The sequence below is a fragment of the Schistocerca nitens genome, chromosome 1 (genome assembly GCF_023898315.1).
Source record: "Schistocerca nitens isolate TAMUIC-IGC-003100 chromosome 1, iqSchNite1.1, whole genome shotgun sequence".
NCBI lineage: Eukaryota > Metazoa > Arthropoda > Insecta > Orthoptera > Acrididae > Schistocerca > Schistocerca nitens.
Window position 1 is genome coordinate 1,038,735,999 of NC_064614.1, and position 19,588 is coordinate 1,038,755,586.

The window sequence follows — 19,588 nt, forward strand, 5'->3', positions numbered from 1 at the left end:
CAGTCAGTCACATCGGAAACATTTTCACATAAATCACCTGGGTGTAAATGACAGCTCCACCATGCACTGCCCTTTTATACCTAGTGTATGAGATACCATCACCGTCTATATATGTACATAGCACTAATCCATGACTTTTGTCAACTCAGTGTAGTACCTTAAGATATAAAATGAGACAATGGGAACAAAGATTTGGATGTAGTCTTGGTGATCCAGGATCTATCAATTGATCAAGGTGACTGCTTGCAACAAGTTGACATTGATTCAAATCCTGCTCCATCACAAGTTTTCAACTGAAATTAGAAAGAAACTTTGGAAAAATTTCCACTGACGACACCATGTAAACTCAGCAAAACAACAAATTGTATGAAAATAGGGCTTTCATTATTATATATGTAATAAAGAAAATGTTATTTATCTCTGTGGCACATTGAAAATATTATTCTGGTGATGATGTACTGAGGCAAATACGTGTATTGCATGGTGTATAGCTGCCCCCACATCACTTTTCATACAGTCTGCGTGTCTGTAATTGTGAAAATTTGAAGGTGGCAACACCCAAGCTGAGCTCTGAGCTATCCTTGGCCTGAAAGCAGACTGCTTTCTATCATCATTCTCCATGTGCACAAATTCTCAGTGTGGTACTTGAAAATAAGGAGTGTGTCATCAGCTCTTGGAGATTCCAAAATAACAAACAAACAATAATGTTGCTGATAACCTTATTCTTTCCATCCAGAGTAAGCTGCAGAAAAATCTGGAAACCCCAGGCCTCTCACAAGGCATCCAACTGCTTCCATAGGAATACAACACCCATCCATGCACCCCATTTTCTACCTACTTCCAAAACACACACACACACACACACACACACACACACACACACACACACACACACCTGAGCCATCCCATGGCAGCCAGCTTTAAAGACCCATTGACAGTCCTGGTTCATCAGCACCTCCAAGCAATTGCACTGAGCCTCTCACCGTACATAAAAACATCAATCACTTCCGTAAACTCCTTAAATACGTACTCACCTTTCTCTCACATGGTATCTACATTTACACCTGCACTTCACAAATCACTGTGAAGAGTATGGCAGAGGGTACATTCCATTGTCCCAGTTATATGGGTTTGTTTCAATTCCATTCACTTACGGAGCACGTATGCTGTAATGAATTTACTCTTGTCCTTACAATCCCTATGTAAGAGATAAATAAGGGTTGTAGGATATTCCTAAAGTCTTCGTTTAAAGGTTGTTCTTGAGACTTTGTAAGCAGGCTTTCTCAGGATAGTTTAATTCTATCCTAACGAGTCTGGCAGTTCAGTTTTTTCAGTATCTCTGTAACACTCTCCCAAAGCACAAACAAATCTGTGACAATTTGTGCTAGCCTTCTCTGTATACTTTCAATTTTGCTTGTTAGTCCTATTTGGTACACATCCCACACACTTGAGAAACATTCCGGAATGGTTTGCATAAGTGATTTGTAAGAAATATCCTTTGTAGACTGCATGTCCTCGGTATTCTACCAATTATATGAAGTCTAACAACTGGTTTACCCATGATTGAGCCCATATGATCTTTCCATTTGCTCCTGTCATATGCTAAAAGCTTCTATATTTCCTCACTGAGAAATGATACTACAGTTTTCTTTTAATCTTTCTACTTGCTTTAGTTGCTCTTTGCACTTTGGTAATCATTGTTGCCATAACTGCCTCATGGTCACTGACACCACTTTTGATGTGGACATCCTCAAAGAGGTCAAGTCTATTTGTTGCCATTAGATCTAATGTATTTCCATAGTTAGCAGAGTTTCAAACTATCTATTCTAAGTAGTTTTCAGAGAAGGCACCTAATAATGTTTCACAGGCTATCTCATCACACCCACTACTAACAAAACTTTTATTTTCATAATTGATTGTTAGAAGAGTAAAGTTTTCACCTATGAGTAAAGTATGATTTAGAAACTTATGTAGAAGTGAACTGAGGTTTTCCCTAATGCTTTCAGTTACGTGACGAGGTGAGTACGGTGGGCGATGGAGGATGGAATTACCATTTATGCTCACCTCCGATACTAAGTCTTGCCCAAACAGTCTCGCAAGCAGCTTCAGTTTCATCTCGGTGGATCTGAGTTTCTTGTCTACTTTGACAAATATACCACTCCATTTCCCTTTAACCTATCCTTTCAATGTGTGCTTAAATTTTCCTCAATAATCTCATTACTTTTTACTTGTGGTTTTAACCAGTTTTCTGTACATAGTATTATGCGAGCAATGATTTTCAGATGTGTTTCAAACTCTGGCACTTTGCTGAAAATGCTTCTGTGGTGAAACTACTAGGACATTAATACTCTCATCTGTGGAGGGTATTCCTTTGAATCTCACAATAATACTTCTGGGTCTCCTACAGCTGTCGTTATCTGGACTGGAGGGACAGACATCTAATCTAAAAAGACCTGTGTGCACTCCATACACAGTCAACTAGCTGGGTAGTGGCCTCTGGTGTGTGATGCATACCTCACCCATTTTGGGGAATTTTATTGTTCTCAACCCTGTACTGCAAATCCAGGAAGTTGCAACATGGCTTGTAACAGAACCTTTGAAGTCTCTGTTCAGTCTTTCCACTCAACTCTATACCAGGTGGTCTACAATCAGTTCTAGGGGCAATGCTGCAAATTACGAATTTGTTGAAACTCCTTGCACAACGCTGGTCTTCTCTACATTCTCTGCCAACCACTGGAATTATCCAAGTCTATATGACAGACAACATTTGTTCCAACGTGCCCCAATATCTGCAGTTGGTCGCAGCCTGTTTCCTCAACGTCTGCCAGAATAGCCTCTTCAACTTGTTGAATGAAGTCCCCAGGCACAACTCTGAATGCATCTGATGTTCGTTCCTGTCTCTTGCTGCCATTTTCCTATGGTGTACCACTATTCGTAACACATTTGAACTGTTAACAATAAATAGACCCCTATCTTTTTGTGTTTGCATTCTCTGTACATAGAATTCAGCAGCTTTCCAACAGGTAGAATGGGCCCCACTGGCTCACTTTCAGTTTCAGTGAAAGACAGCAAGTCAGACTTGTTGGTTAAGGGGAACCGTATAAGGCCCTAAGTTCTTCCCGATTGCTGTCTTCCCTGTACAGCCAAGATGGATCCACAGGAAACGAGAATAATTGAGCTACTGTTGCTATTTGTGGTTCACAAATCTGGGGAGCTTTCCAACACACCAATTCACAGCAGCTGCCAATTGTCTGAAAGTTGTCATGGTGATTTACAATCGGTTATGAACATCAATAAATTCATCCCATGTCTGAGACCTGCATTCCCAGTGGGGTTGCATGGCACTGATGCAGTGCTTTAGGCCAGTAAACAAGTAACTTTAAACTATGCATGCTGAACTTACTATCTGCCAAGCTAAAAATATTACTAATTGCATTTAAGGACTGAAATAATGAGTGACCAAAACGAGATTTCTATTAAGGCAACAAGAAAACCTACGGTAAAAATTACTAGTTTCCTAAAAACTTGAAAATAGCATTGATTTATGGTAAATATACATAAAATACACTCCTCTTGAACGGGAAAACAAGTTTGATTGTGTATTTAAAAAATCTACTCACCAAGCAGTGGCAGAACACACACATAAAAGCCAGTTGTAATTGGCAAGCTTTAGGAGCACGTGGCTCCTTCTTCAGGCAGAAGGATTGAAGGGGAAGGAATAAAGGTGAAGCAAAAGGACTGGAGAGGTCTAGGAAAAGGGGTGGATTTCAGGAGAGTCACCCAGAACCACGGGTCAGGGGAGACTTACCAGATGGGATGAGACAGAATTCTCCAATTAAATAATTTTATCAGTTGTCAATAATTGATTGTTTTCATAACAATATGATAGTTGTAACATGTTCTAGAGTAATTAGATAACAAATACTGATTTACTACAAAAGCTTATGCACACAACAATCATACCTACCAAATACGAGGGTCGGAACTTTAATAGAGGCAACTATTTACTTACAGCTCGTACAAAATAGATACGTGTTTCAAAGTTTAACTGACCTTCAAAGTAGTCACCAGCATTGTGTATAACCCATTGCCAGCGATGTGGAAGTTGTAGGATACTCTAAGCAGTGCCAGTTGTGTTGACAGTTTGAACGGCGCGGTCTATTGCCCGATGAATTTGTAGGAGTTTTGAAGCGAATGCTGTGAAGTGTTTCCTTCAGTTTAGAAATCGAGCTGAACTCACGAGTGCTTAAGTCAGGGGAGTGCAGTAGATGGTATAGCACTTAGCAGCACCATCACTCAAACAAATCAGTAACAGCTAGCACTGCACATGCTTGAGCATTCTCCTGCAAAATGATGGTCAGGTCCTACCGAAAGTGTCATCACTTCTGTCTCTAAGCTGGTTGTAGGTTATGTTCCAAAAATGAACAGCATATTTGTTTATTCATGTTGATATGCACTGGAACTTGGGGCGAAGTATTCTTTGACAGTGACTGTAAATCACAAATGCTGATTTGCTGTGAAATAAATTATCCACAACACTAATAAATTACAAAAATATACTTTTGTAAGCCTCTAAAATTTTTAAAAAATACACCTGTTTCTCAGATAATTCGACAACAAAACTAGGGATTGATTCTTTCTGAATGAGGATACTACTGTTGTCAAAAATTTCTAAGAGAGCATAATTTACGTTTAGATCTACAACTGCCAATAGTTAATAGTACAAGTTTATCATGGCACACGCAAATGTTCGACATTTCACAGTATAACACAGTACACAATATTCACACGATCAATGAAAGATTATGCAAAAGCAATGTGAACAGTTAAATGTTAGAATCTATAATTTTGAATTGACATACAATTCTGGCACATGCGGTCTCTCACAGAGTAAAATCCCAGAGTCAGCTAACGTAAGTAAATAATATGTAAATTCTCATTGTTACCATCCATGTCGCCTTGCTTTACACAAGCATCCCACATACGAATGTTCTGTCATCCCTAGAAAACTCTGAAAGGTTCTTAAAAACTCATTTATAGTCATCCTTGCCACTTTTATCCCTACTCATTGTGGCTTCAGTTTTGAGGGTGAGATCTAGAAACAAATCAGAGGGAATTGCTAGGGGAAGCAAGATAACCCCATCCTATGCCAAACTATTCATGGCACACATGGATATGGTGCTTCTCAATACCCAGAAGTTAGCTGCCTGATCTGTTACAGATTTAGTGATGATATTTTTGTATTCTGGAATTCTAATGAAGAAGAACTACTTTGCTTCCTGCAACAATGTAACTTATTTTCCCAACTTAAATTCACATGGTCCTTTTCCAAATCCAAAGCCACCTCCCAAGGCATTAATTTATACCTTGCTGAAGCCCACATCTAATCCTTTGTTCACACAAAAGCAAAAATAAGCAAGAACACGTAAACATTGACAGCTGCCAGCAATTCCACATCAAATGCTCTCTTTCCTACAGGCAAACTTAACTGCTCTACCACTGAATATTTCAACACCTACAATGAACCCCCATCCCCAGGCTTTCCTCTCCCCCAACTACTCCACAGATCTTATTCACAAATATATCTCCTGGGCAGTATCCCCTTCTGACCAATGCAGTTCTCACATCCAGAAAACTAAGAAGCAACACCTTACCACCCTGCACTCGAGTGCCTCAGTACACTACACTGACAAGGAAACATGCCCTCCAACACACCCTGACACCTTCCCAACATTATCTTTGTTAATTCATCCTCCTCCCCCCCCCCCCCCCCCCCAAAAAAAAAACCCAAAAAATCTTTTTCACTATACATTTTCCTTTCCTCCTCTCTTTCCACTTTTCTGTATCTATTGTAATTTCACTAATTATTTCTTTTCACCCAAATCCATCCTTATTTCTCACTCTACCCTTATTATCTCAGGAATGAAGATGGCACAGTGCTTACCTATTTGTCATCTCTGATGCTTACTCCTTCATGTTTGTCTACCTTTGTTCACTCTGTAGATTGGTTCCTCTCATCCTGGGATCTGAGTGATCTACTTTTCCTTTTTAGCTTTCCCTACTCTATCTTTCTCTCCTCTTGGAGACAGTATGTTATCATAGGTTGAGGCTGGGATAATTACGAGAGTGGAAGATGTGTTGTAAGAATAACTCCCATCTGCACATTTCAGAGAAGCTGGTGGTGGATGGGAGGATCCATGTGGCTTGGTTGGTGAAATAGCCATGAAATCGAATGTGTTATGTTCACCTGCATTTTGCACCACAGGATGGCCTACTTTGCTCTTGGCCACAGTTTGGCGGTGGCCATTCATTCTGGTAGACAGCTTGTTGGTAGTCGTATCAATATAAAAAGCTGTGCAATGATTGTAGCAAAGCTGGTTAAATTACATGGCTGCTTTCACAGATGGGGTAGGATACAGCTGTGACAGGACTGGAAGTCATCCTAGTTACACTTCATGAGCTACACACACACACACACACACACACACACACACACAGTCTATGAACTTTTGGGTAGCACCTTGTATGTATTCCTAAATTTCATTTCTTTGCTTATATGTTTGTACCACAGACCTGATGATAGGGGATATCCTGAAATGCACATTCATGAGATGTTAACAAAAATTACACAGGTGAGTATAATTCCAAAAAAACACAAAATGTTAACAAAAGAGAAAAAAATCAACAAAACTTTTAAAAAGAAGGAAGGGAAAAAGGCAAGGAACAACAAAACAAAAATATGAACTCAACAACAGTAAAAATTAACAAAATACCGAATGAGAAAATTACAGATGCTGCAAGTAAACAAGCTGATGACCAGAAAAAGGAAGAAAGTGTGTGTAAAATAAACTACAGATGAAACAACATGGCTTAATAAATCCTCTGTATTTATTAGTTTGTAAATACCATTTATTCATATTTCTTTGCTTTACTGTCGTATGCAGTCAATGAAGTTATGTATACAGAAATGCACAGCATGATTTGTCCTTGAACAAAATGTTATATCTCCAGGAAACCATACCTTATGTCTGACAGTAAGATTTTACAAAGTACAATGTGAGTGAAAAATATAAACATATAAATTTCAGCTCCCTGAGTTTGCGAAAACCTTAAACAGTGCAGTTTAAACTTGCAAAACAATCACTAGCTTCTTTTCTCATAATTCAGTAGCATCATACGTGTCACTATAAAAGCATAAAGAAGCTTCAGTTTCCAAGTGATACTTCTAGTTTTGCCTAAACTGATTCTTCTTTCTAGAACTACTGTATAAGAACACACAAGAACAGAGAAACAAGGTTTTCTGACTTTTCTATATGGTTTTCAGGATACAGTAATAAATTCCAATGTAACAGTACAAAAAGGTACTAGTTTTTCCAATTGTGTCATCCTGCACTAAATGCAGTACTATCATTTTTTTTACCCATAAATTATATCTACTAGTATGTATGAGTTTAAAAGACAATAATAAAATAATGTACAGATCAGGCATAAGAAGGCAATGATTCTTTTCATCCAGGCAGTGTCAGAGGTGAAAACTACTCATGAAATGCTCAGCCATCTGACATGCATTACATTCACACCCAGTAAAAAAATTAACACACCACTATTTACAACTCAACAATAAATTATGCAGACATTTCCTACATTACTGGATACACAGTGAATCTCACTGTAATGATGGTGCCAAGTAGTTGCTTTTCTTTACCCCATCAAAACTGAACAACATTATTAACATACCATTTGCACTAATGAAAACCACATTGTATGAGTTCACTAGAAACAAATATTGTGGTAAAAACTGCTCACATGCTATAAACATAGGTAAAATGTGAACCAAGTATTTAATAAGCTTTCATTGTGAGTGTAAACTGTTACTTTGGAGTCAATTATTGCCCAAATGGACCAACTGACGTTTTCGTCAGAAAGTCAGCATTGTCAGATTTACGTTAACTACAAAATTCTGCCAAGTAACTAGAAGAACACAAATAAAACGCGCATTATTCCCCACAAATTCTCCATGTGCTCTACGGAAATATCATATCATAATCAGCTAAGACTGTGGAGTTATTTTCCACCGATTCTGCCACAGCTGATGATGATATCTGTGTGACATTACAGTGCTTTGAGTCTCTTTTTCTTCATGGTGAGTACATTCCAGTAACCATTACACATTTTTCTTACATTATCTTCTACTTTTGTCATCACATAAACAGCAGCAAAGTAGTCACAAAAATATTGTCACCTTTCAGTCAAATTTCTTTTGAACTTCTTTTCTAATGGACATCATTAACACCAGCAGGAGGCTATGGAGGCATTTTCTGCACTTGCACTGTGAAATAATGAAAAAAGAGCACTGCAGGTGTGGACACTGCTATGACTTGTCAAATGCACAAGATTAGTTTCTGTTACATCCAAGATTACTGTTGCCTTTATCAGATAATATCTGACTATACCATATGCCCAGCATTAAATAAAAAATTATCACTTGATACTGATAACTGTAATGTCACAATACAAAATTAAAATAGGTATTTAACTTACAGTTATCTGTGAAAAACAGACTGGAACAGTAATTCCAATACACCATGGTGAAGCTCCCTGTTTATGTTCAAGTTCACATAATGTCACCTCTGGATAATATCCTGAGTCATATTTTAATTAAAACACGCAAAAATAGAATATCCCACATTACAAACAACTTTCCATCTGACAAGCATCTACCGCAAACGTAATATTTCTCTTGTAGCAAGTTTACACAGTAAATGAAAGTCAACATCCAAATGTGCACGCCAGAACTTGCAGCGTCCCCAGATGTTTGCAGGAAAGCATGGACTTGCAATTCCATGGAAGATTCGAGCTACAGAGCGGCCTGTGAAGGTGGTGTCTTTGTAGCTACATACAAGATGGCGAGCATCAGCACAGATTTGATCTTCAGTTACTGGTATCTCCTAAAAATAAATAATACGAAGTAACAATTATTTTCCACATTACATTTGCAACAATTTTGGTGGCAGAATTTTATAATTAACTGCTAAATGAAAACATGGTATTGATTCACCAGTATGCCTCCAGATTAGTAAAATAAGCATGCTTGCTAAAATTTGTCATATACATGCCTCAGACGTAACTCCACTGCTGGGAATTTGCAATTCTTCTGTAAAGTAATGCCTTATAATTTCCTTCAATTTATTACTATTTTCAAGGTCTGTATCATCTGACATGTGACTGTAACTTGGGTATGCCACACTGAAAACAAAATACACATAACCATTAAAATATTAGTTTAATAATGAGTAGTAGTGCACAGCCAGACTTAAAAAGTCAAAAAACTGCATTAAGCTTTGAAGTCATTAGTCTTCTAGTATTAACGCGCATGCGCGCGCGCGCACACACACACACACACACACACACACACACACACACACACACAGGGAGGGAGGGAGGGAGGGAGGGAGGGAGGGAGGGAGGGAGGGAGGGAGAGAGGGAGGACAGAACATTACACACTGCAATAAGACAATTGCTGTCACAAAATTATTTATTTTTTTTTTCAGCTATTTTACCTGCTAAGAGCATCAAAAATTGCTTCTAGCTGCTTGAGTGCTGTCTTCTCCTGTCTATCAACTCTTTCATGCAGTGAGTCTAATGCATCATCAAGCTCTGTTGCACTCAGATTACCAGGAGCAATGACATGGAAACCCAATTCACTGAATTCCACATTCATACCAGTCCGTCTCCATTTTTCATTAACTACAAAGAAAAGAAGATGAATTACTTAAAATCAACCACACTGTACTATCTCAAGAAAATAAAACGTTAAAACATCTATGTGATGAATCAAACCTGAAAAATCTCATATACAATCTTGTTTGATTAATCAGTTACATATTTTAAGGCGATGGTGCCCTTTCAGAGTCAAAACATCAATAGCAATATGTTACAGATGAATTTAAGAAATAGGGTTCACGAGGAAAAACGTTTTTGTCATTATGAATAGACTGTTGAAAATGATTTTGTGAAGAGAAACATAACAACTGATAAAGCGAAACAATATGAGATGTCAATGTCTTTTAATTGTGCCTGTCTGCAACTTGATGTGTCTTCTTTATGGTACATAGCAACCCGTCTTTTCCTACATTGTTGACATTCCTACCTGGAGTTTCCATTGTTTAACATGAGAAGAAAGAGATTCTCTTAACCAGTATTGGAAAAATTGTAAGAAAATGTTTATTTTGGAGTGACAAGATATGCTACCCTGATGAAACTTTACTTCTCTAACTGGTTGTGTACCTGAACTAACAACTCTGGCATATTTTTGCTAATTTTTAAACAACACTAAACCAACTGAGACATCCTAACATGTTTCATAGCACACATTAAAACCTTCAATTTGAAACTACTACTCTTGTGCTTTATGTTGGTGACTCAGAAGCACAAAGAAAAAAGGAAATAGTGGAGAACAGATTAGAGACGGTCCTGAAATTAGTTCCTACAGTTCTTCGAGCAGATTAAAAACCTCGCATCCAACCAGAGCCCAACCAAATGTACGGATTTCGATTCAAGTCTGGAGCACAGTTTTATCCAGAAATTTCAAGAAACTTTATCATCACAACAACAATGAAAATATAAAAGTGATCTAACATCTGACACTGGGGATTAACAGTAGTCTGCAAAGTGAGAACATAAACATGTCTAACTCGGGAGGGGGTCTGTAAAAGAGAAACAAATTAACTCAAAGTCAGACAACAGATGGCAAATATATTTCTACTCATGAAATATATTATCCTTTGCTAAGGAGAGAAGATGTAGTAATGACAATGTTACAATATTATTCATCATAAAATTATTAAATCACTTGTTAATTATTTTCTTTTTGTGTGCAGTATTGTTTCGTTAATTTGCACACTGAGACAACATGGTAACAGTAGTAACGGGTTTTATCGCCAACTTCTCCTTCTGAAATTAAAAAAATTATACATTCTCTCAAAAATAAAAGTTCATCTGGATTTGATCGTGTTCCCAATAGAGTGCTAAAGAGTTGTTCCCATTTGCTCCCATATAATAAGCCCAGTCTTATCTAAAATATGTAATGCATCACTAACGCAAGGCAGTTTTCTGGAGAAACTGAAATATGTCTTTGTTAAACCCCTCTTTAAGATGATGTTATGAGAGATGTTAATAACTACCATCCTGTTTCACAGCTGACATCATTTTCCAAAATTTCTGAGGTGGTGATTTATTTTAGAATAGCATCTCACCTAAGGAACAATGATATCCTCAGCAAATCACTGTTTGGCTTTCTGATGAAATGCTCTACTACAAGTCCACTCACCAAATTTTACAAGCATTAAATAATAAAATAGTTCCGGTTGGCATTCTCTGTGCCTATCTAAGGCATCTGTGAATCAAAGTATTCTCCTAGATAAACTGAAGTTTTATGGGTTTGACGGTACAGCCAACCAATAGATAATGTCATATCTAATCAACAGAATGCAGAAAGTCATATTTTGTAATTCTACAAATGTAGTCCATGGACACAATTCTGGCTGGGAAGGTATCACATATGGGGTTCCCCAAGGCTCAATCTTAGGTCTACTGTTGTTCCCCATACGTCTAAGCTATCTTCCATCAGCAATACAACAAGCGAAATTACTTCTTCTTGCAGATGACAGCAGTATTGTAATCAATCCAAGCATACATACAGAAACAAAAGAAATAGTAAACAATGTTCTTAAAAGTATCATTGACTGGTTTTCTGCAAATGGTCTCACCCTCAATTTTGAAAAGACACAAGACCTCAGTTCTATACATCTTGGGGTACTATACCAATAACACGTGTAACACAAGGTGAGGAAATAATAAACAAAGTGGAAACTTCAAAATTCTTATATACCCATAGTGATAAGGATTTAGACTGGAAAAAGAACATTTTTCAATTGTTAAAAAAACTGAAATTGTACTTACAAAAAACAAAGATGATGTGACCCAGCAAACGAAAGTGCTGGCAGGTCGACAGACACACAAACACACACACAAAATTCCAGCCCTCGCAACCAACGGCCGCCCCGCCAGGAAAGAGGGAAGGAGTGCCCTCTCCTTCCCTCTTTCCTGGCGGGGCGGCCGTTGGTTGCGAGGGCTGGAATTTTGTGTGTGTGTTTGTGTGTCTGTCGACCTGCCAGTGCTTTCGTTTGGTGGGTCACATCATCTTTGTTTTTGGATGTGGTTTTCCCACGAGGAATGTTTCCCTCTATTGTATTCATGAGATTGTACTTAGATTTATTGTAAATTTTGTTGTGAGAGACAAAGCATTAAGTTGACATATTTTGCATCTTTTCATTGAATAATGTCATGTAGAACAATATTCTGAGGTAACTCATCTTTGAGAAAGAAGGTCTTTGTTGCTCGAAGAAGTATTGTTATAATAATATGTGGTGCTCATCCACGACCATCTTGTAGATATCTGCTCAAGGAATTGGGCATTCTGACTACTGCTTCACAGTATATTTATTCCCTTATGAGACTTGTCATAAATAATCCACTACGGTTCAAACAGAACAATGATGTACATAATTAAAATACTGGAAGGATAAATTACATTCATTACTCCACATTAATGTTGTCTTTAGCACAAAAAGGGGTGCACAATAAGGCAACAAAAATTTATGATCATTTAACCACTGATATAAAATGTCTGACCTGCAGCCAAGTAAAATCTGAAAACAAACTGAAAAAGTTTCTGCTTGGCAGCTCTTATTCTGTAGAATAATTTCTATTATAGTAATGTAAGAAAGGTAGGAACTACTAACTCACATCTGTATGTATCTTTTAAAAAACTTAGAAATATTCAGTGTATAATCATACTTCAAATTTATTTGTGATGTGAATGTAAAATGACTTGTTCCACATCATTACGATTTATCGCTCAAATGATCCATGGAATATGAAACTAACTAGCTACCCAACTAAATATAACCAACTGATAATTACTGCCCCAGTTTTCTGTTATGATAATTAAAAGCAGTTGATATATTAACATCTCTGTGTGGGTGCAAGTGGTGGCATTCAATCATCAGACAATGTTAAACTTCTGTTTCTTCCTGTAGATATGTTTCGAACATCTGGTGTAAGGAGTGACAGTGGTAATCTACTATATACATAAATGAAACTACAGAAAAATCTGAAGTATGGACTGCTTCAGTTTGAAAACATCTAGGCGCAAGTGTTTTATGATTATATTTGTTGCCACAGTTCACAATCACTTCCACAGCAAACATTCAGAAGAATACTAGTTCGTTAAATTTCAATCACTGTGATTATGATTAGTTATTATTACTGTATGGTTGGAGTACTTACCAACAAATGTGACAGCACTATTACAAAAACTGGTTGAAGCACAGGTCTTTAGCATAAGAAGACTCACACTCGATGATCACCGGACAGCATAACAGTTACGGGAAAGATCCTCTACAAGGATGTCTACTGTGGTCTTCTCCCAACGTGCTACGAAATTTCATCATCTGAACCACTATGTTGTGCAGTTGTGTAACGGCTTGTGTACCAGAAAATTTGCACTGTTGGTTGTTGTCGTCGTCTTCAGTGCAAAGACTGGTTTGATGCAGCTCTCCATGCTACTCTACCCCGTACAAGCCTCTACATCTCCAAGTAACTACTGCAACCTACACCCTTCTGAATCTGCTTACTGTGTTCATCTCTTCCTCTACGATTTTTACACACCATGCTTCCTTCCAGTACTAATTTGGTACCCTTGATGTCTCAGAACGTGTCCTACCTACCAATCCCTTCTTCTAGTTGGGTTGTACCACAGATTTCTCTTCTCCCCAATTCTATTCAGTACCTACACATTAGTTACATGATCTACCCATCTAATCTTCATCATTATTCTGTAGCACCATATCTCAATTGCTTCTATTCTCTTCTTGTCTAAATTGTTTATCATCCATGTTTCACTTTCATACATGGTTGCACTCCATATAAATATTTTCTGAGAGGTCTTCCACACACTTGAATCTATACCCGACGTTACCAAATTTCTCTTCTTCAGAAATGCTTTTTTTGCCATTGCCAGTCTACATTTTACATCCTCTCTACTTTGAACATCATCAGTTATTTTGCTCTCCAAATAGCAAAACTCCTTTACTACTTTAAGTGTCTCATTTCCAAATCTAATTCCCTCAGCATCACCCGACTTAATTCGACTACATTCCATTATCCTCGTTTTGCTTTTGTTGATGCTGATCTTATATCCTTTTTTCAGGACATTGTCCATTCCGTTCAGCTGCTCTCCCAGGTCCTTTGCTGTCTCTGACACAATTACAATGTTGTCGGAAAACCTACAAGTATTATTTCTTCTCCATGGATTTTAATTCCTACTCCACATTTTTCTTTTTTTTTTCCTTTAGTGCTTGCTAAATATACAGATTGAATAACACTGAGGTAGGCTACAACCCCATCTGTCTCTTCTCAACCACTGCTTCTCTTTCATGCCCCTCGACTCATTTAACTGTCATCTGGTTTCTGTGCAAATTGAAAATAGCTTCTCGCTCCCTATATTTTACTCCTGCAACCTTTAGAATTTGAAAGAAACTATTCCAGTTATCATTGTCAAAAGATTTCTCTAAATCTACAAATGCTATAAATGTGGGTTTATCTTTCCTTAACATACCTTTTATGAGAAGTCCCATGATCAGTATTTCCCTGCGTGTTTCTACCTTTCTTGGGGATCCCAAGGTCAGCATCTACCAGTTTTTCTATTCTTCTGTAAATAATTCGTGTTAGCATTGCACTATCCACCCAAGCTGATCAAAATTTATCCTACCACTTAACTCAAACCACCTATTTCCTGATCAGGTGCCATAGCACTAACGAGCATTAGCAAATTCAGCTACTGAGGGCATGTCATTTAAAAACTTTAAAATTCAAACATGACAAGATAAAATCTTTGAATCTCAGTTGCTCACTTCCCGTCTCATTCCACATACAAATACTTTCAGAAATGACTTCCTGACACTTAAATCTATATTCGATGTTAACAAATTTCTCTTCTTCAGAAATGCTTTCCTTGCCATTGCCAGTCTACATTTTATATCCTGTCTACTTCTACCATCATCAGTTATTTTGCTCCCCAAATAGCAAAACTCCTTTACTACTTTAAGTGTCTCATTTCCTAATCTAATACCCTCAACATCACCCGACTTAATTCGACTACATTCCATTATCCTCGTTTTGCTTTTGTTGATGTTCATCTTATATCCTCCCTTCAAGACACCATCCATTCCGTTCAACTGCTCTTCCAAGTCCTTTGCTGTCTCTGACAGAATTACAATGTCATCGGCAAACCTCAAAGTTTTTATTTCTTCTCCATGGATTTTAATACCTATTCCGAATTTTTCTTTTGTTTCCTTTACTGCTTGCTAAATATACAGTTTGAATAACATCGGGGAGAGGCTACAACCCTGTCTTACTCCCTTCCCAACCACTGCTTCCCTTTCATGTCCCTCGACTCTTATAACTGCCATCTGGTTTCTGTACAAATTGTAAATAGTCTTTCGCTCCCTGTATTTTACCCCTGCCACATTTAGAATTTGAAAGAGAGTATTCCAGTCAACATTGTCAAAAGCTTTCTCTAAATCTACAAATGCTAGAAATGTAGGTTTGCCTTTCCTTAATCTTTCTTCTAAGATAAGTCGTAAGGTCAGTATTGCCTCACGTGTTCGAGTATTTCAATGGAATCCAAACTGATCTTCCCTGAGGTCGGCTTCTACTAGTTTTTCCATTCGTCTGTAAAGAATTCGTGTTAGTATTCTGCAGCTGTGGCTTATTAAACTGATTGTCCGGTAATTCTCACATCTGTCAACACCTGCTTTCTTTGGGATTGGAATTATTATATTATTCTTGAAGTCTGAGGGTATTTCGCCTGTTTCATACATCTTGCTCACCAGATGGTAGAGTTTTGTCAGGACTGGCTCTCCCAAGGCCGTCAGTAGTTCCAATGGAATGTTGTCTACTTCGGGGGCCTTGTTTCGACTCAGGTCTTTCAGTGCTCTGTCAAACTCTTCACGCAGTATCGTATCTCCCATTTCATCTTCATCTACATCCTCTTCCATTTCCATAATATTGTCCTCAAGTACATCGCCCTTGTATAGACCCTCTGTATACTCCTTCCACCTTTCTGCTTTCCCTTCTTAGCTTAGAACTGGGTTTCCATCTGAGCTCTTGATGTTCATACAAGTGGTTCTCTTATCTCCAAAGGTCTCTTTAATTTTCCTGTAGGCAGTATCTATCTTACCCCTAGTGAGATAAACCTCTACATCCTTACATTTGTCCTCTAGCCATCCCTGCTTAGCCATTTTGCACTTCCTGTCGATCTCATTTTTTGAGACGTTTGTATTCCTTTTTGCCTGTTTCATTTACTGCATTTTTATATTTTCTCCTTTCATCAATTAAATTCAATATTTCTTCTGTTACCCAAGGATTTCTATTAGCCCTCGTCTTTTTACCTACTTGATCCTCTGCTGCCTTCACTACTTCATCCCTCAAAGCTACCCATTCTTCTTCTACTGTATTTCTTTCCCCCATTCCTGTCAATTGTTCCCTTATGCTCTCCCTGAAACTCTGTACAACCTCTGGTTCTTTCAGTTTATCCAGGTCCCATCTCCTTAAATTCCCACCTTTTTGCAGTTTCTTCAGTTTTAATCTACAGGTCATAACCAATAAATTGTGGTCAGAGTTCACATCTGCCCCTGGAAATGTCTTACAATTTAAAACCTGGTTCCTAAATCTCTGTCTTACCATTATATATCAACAAAATAGATTAAAGAATTCAACCACGGCACCAAATACGACAGGAGGGATGGGGTGATGTGTTTAATAGATGTATACTTTTACTTAGGTGGCACAGCCCACCATTGGTTCCAGAGCAACAAAGAGACCTCAATAACTGGGACAAATTCCAAGTCAAAGTGAAGAAACTGTCTTGGTCACAATCAATAGCAAGTCCTATTAGCATACCAACAATTGAAGAATAGGGCCTAATGTCATAGCAAAATGACAGTCGTACATGCGGACTGTTTTGACACTTTGCAGCATTGTGAAATCAAATATGACAGGAGCCAACAAAATCTCACTTATGGCAAAAGGAGTCATGGAAGACATACTACGCATTTATGGTAAAGGTGGTTGTAACAACAGAATGCATCAAGTCGTACCAGCCCATTGAGGAAATGCAACAGAAAAATTAGACAAAATAAGTGTGAGCGACTCTCGAATGCAGTCCCTAAGGTAGTTGTCAAAGACTATCATTCCTAACTTCTGTAACATGTTACGTTGTAAGAGAAGAGATACAGCATTTTATGACGACCAGAACTGTCGGACAAGTACACAAGAGATAACGGCCATTAATCTCACCCCCTATGTCTAGAATAAGAGAGAATGTTAAAGAAGAGATTTATCAATCTGTGGTACCAAACACCATCACCAATAGAAAGTGCCATGGAGATTGCACTTGGCTAACTTGGACTTATGAGCTACCATCAAACGACAACCCAGCGTCTGAACAATACAGATACAACTAACTCCCCAACCAAGTACAAGGAGCATTGAATAAGTCATGCAGCACTTTTTTTGGTCAATTTCAATTGAAAAAACGTGGAATTTATTGTGCAACATCATGCTATAATTTCGCGAAGTTCCAATAGGTGGAGGGGCTATACGTAACTTTCAAAATGGCATCTAACATCTAAGCAGAGATCTGTCACTGAGTTTCTTTTGGCAGAAAGCCAGAACATCACAGATGTTCCTAGGCACTTGCAGAATATTTATGGAGACAGTGAACAAAAGCATACTGAGCTGGTGGGCGAGGCACCTGTCATCATCGCAACAAGGTCCCGCAAGCCTGTCAACTCTCCTGCTTTCCAACCAGCCGCACACAGCTGTGACTCTTGCAATGCTGGAATGTGCGAACAACTCAAGGTGATTGATGGATCATAAACACACAACTCACTGCTCAATTGGACATCTCTGTTGATACTGCTAACACACTCATCCACCAGTTGGGGTACACATAGGTGTGTGCCCCCAGGGTTTCTCAAAGCTTAACAGAAGGCCATAACGAGCAATGAAGGTCCATCTGTGTGGAATTGCTTGCATATTAGGAGGCTGATGGTGACAATTTTTTGTCGCACATTGTCACAGGCGATGAAACATGTTTTCATCACTTCTAACCGGAAACGAAACAGCAATTCATGGAGTGGTTGCACACCACCTCTCCTCTGAAGAATTAGTTCAAAGTCATGCCCTCAGCCAGTAAATTTATGGTGACAGTCTTCTGGCACCTTGAAGGGGTTACTCTGTTTGATGTCCTCCCTCATAGTGCAACGATCGACTTTGAAGCATATAGTGCTATTCTCAGGAAACTGAAGAAACTACTGCAGCATGTTCATCGTCACAAAAATTCGAACAAACTTCTCCTTCTCCATGACAATGCAAGGCCTCACATCTGAGAGAAGCTTACAAAACTTCATTGGACTGTTTTCCCCCATCCATCCTACAGCCTGGATCTTGCACTTTCTGACTTCCATTTGTTTGTCCCAGGAAGCAGTATGTAGATGAAGGGGAGGTTATTGATGCGGCAAGATGCTGGCTCCGATGTTGACTAGTAAGTAGTACCAAGCGGACATACAGGTCCTCCCAGGAAGTTGGCGGAAGTCAGTCGCATCAAATAGAGATGATGTTGAAAAATAGGGTTTTGTACTATAAAAAAAAAGTGTTGTGTTACTTCTTGAATGCCTCTAGTAGAACGCCCCACAAAAAAGCGCTGCTGTCACAGTTTGTAAGGAAAAATATCGTGCAGAAGATGAAGAGCCTGCTTCATATTAGCTACGTAAGTAATCCACTAAAAAGAGGAGAATAAAACCACAACTAACAAACTTCGACTCATTCCAACAAGATGCCATTTGTCGCCATATACATGGATATTATGAGAGAAAGAACATCCAAATATATATAAAAACTGTGTGTTACTCTGCTTGAGTGGGAATTATTCAGTGGCAGCAAGTCTTTGTTAACGGTTGTCATAGCTAGAAAAATTTGTGGACAGAAAAGTGTATGGAAAGAGGTGAAATCGCAGCTTAGTGTTGCTGATTTTTAAGAAAAATTGTTAAAGTGCTATTTGAAGACATTGTGGAGTTCAACTAAACATAGATAAATGCTGGTCATTCTGTCAGAAAAGACTGGACAGATTAGAGTAAATGTGGATGTTCTGTTGTTTCCGTGGGGAGGGCAGAAGATTTCTTGTGTTACATGCTGGAATTTCATCTGGTTTCATTTCTCTCTTCTCGTTTACAAATTGAGGAAAGTAATCAACTACCCTGAAAGGATGAACCAAGATAGTTTTCTGAAGTGTTTCAAAGGGAAACTATTGGAAAGCCATCTGTTACTGTGAGGGATAATGCCCCATGCAAGGTCAGGACAATTTGTGCTAGGCGGAGCTGACGGAACTAGTGGGGGAACAACAACAACAACAACAACAACATATTAGCAGTTTTTTGTTGATGAGGAGACTAAAAAACATTGT

General features: G+C 38.3%; 1 protein-coding gene across 2 annotated transcripts in view; it reads right to left on the reverse strand.

Moving 5' to 3' along the window:
- Positions 1 to 6,887: 6,887 nt before the first annotated feature.
- LOC126196938 (ATP-dependent DNA helicase Q4) overlaps positions 6,888 to 19,588 on the reverse strand; it is a 139,816-nt gene continuing 127,115 nt past the window's right edge. For both annotated transcript variants that reach the window (XM_049934600.1, XM_049934601.1), the window contains 3 exons: positions 9,561 to 9,747; positions 9,117 to 9,246; positions 6,888 to 8,948 (listed from right to left, as the gene is read on the reverse strand). In XM_049934600.1, the coding sequence (XP_049790557.1) occupies positions 8,718 to 8,948; positions 9,117 to 9,246; positions 9,561 to 9,747 (548 nt within the window). In that variant the 3' untranslated portion in view covers positions 6,888 to 8,717. The remainder of the gene's footprint in view (positions 8,949 to 9,116; positions 9,247 to 9,560; positions 9,748 to 19,588) is intronic.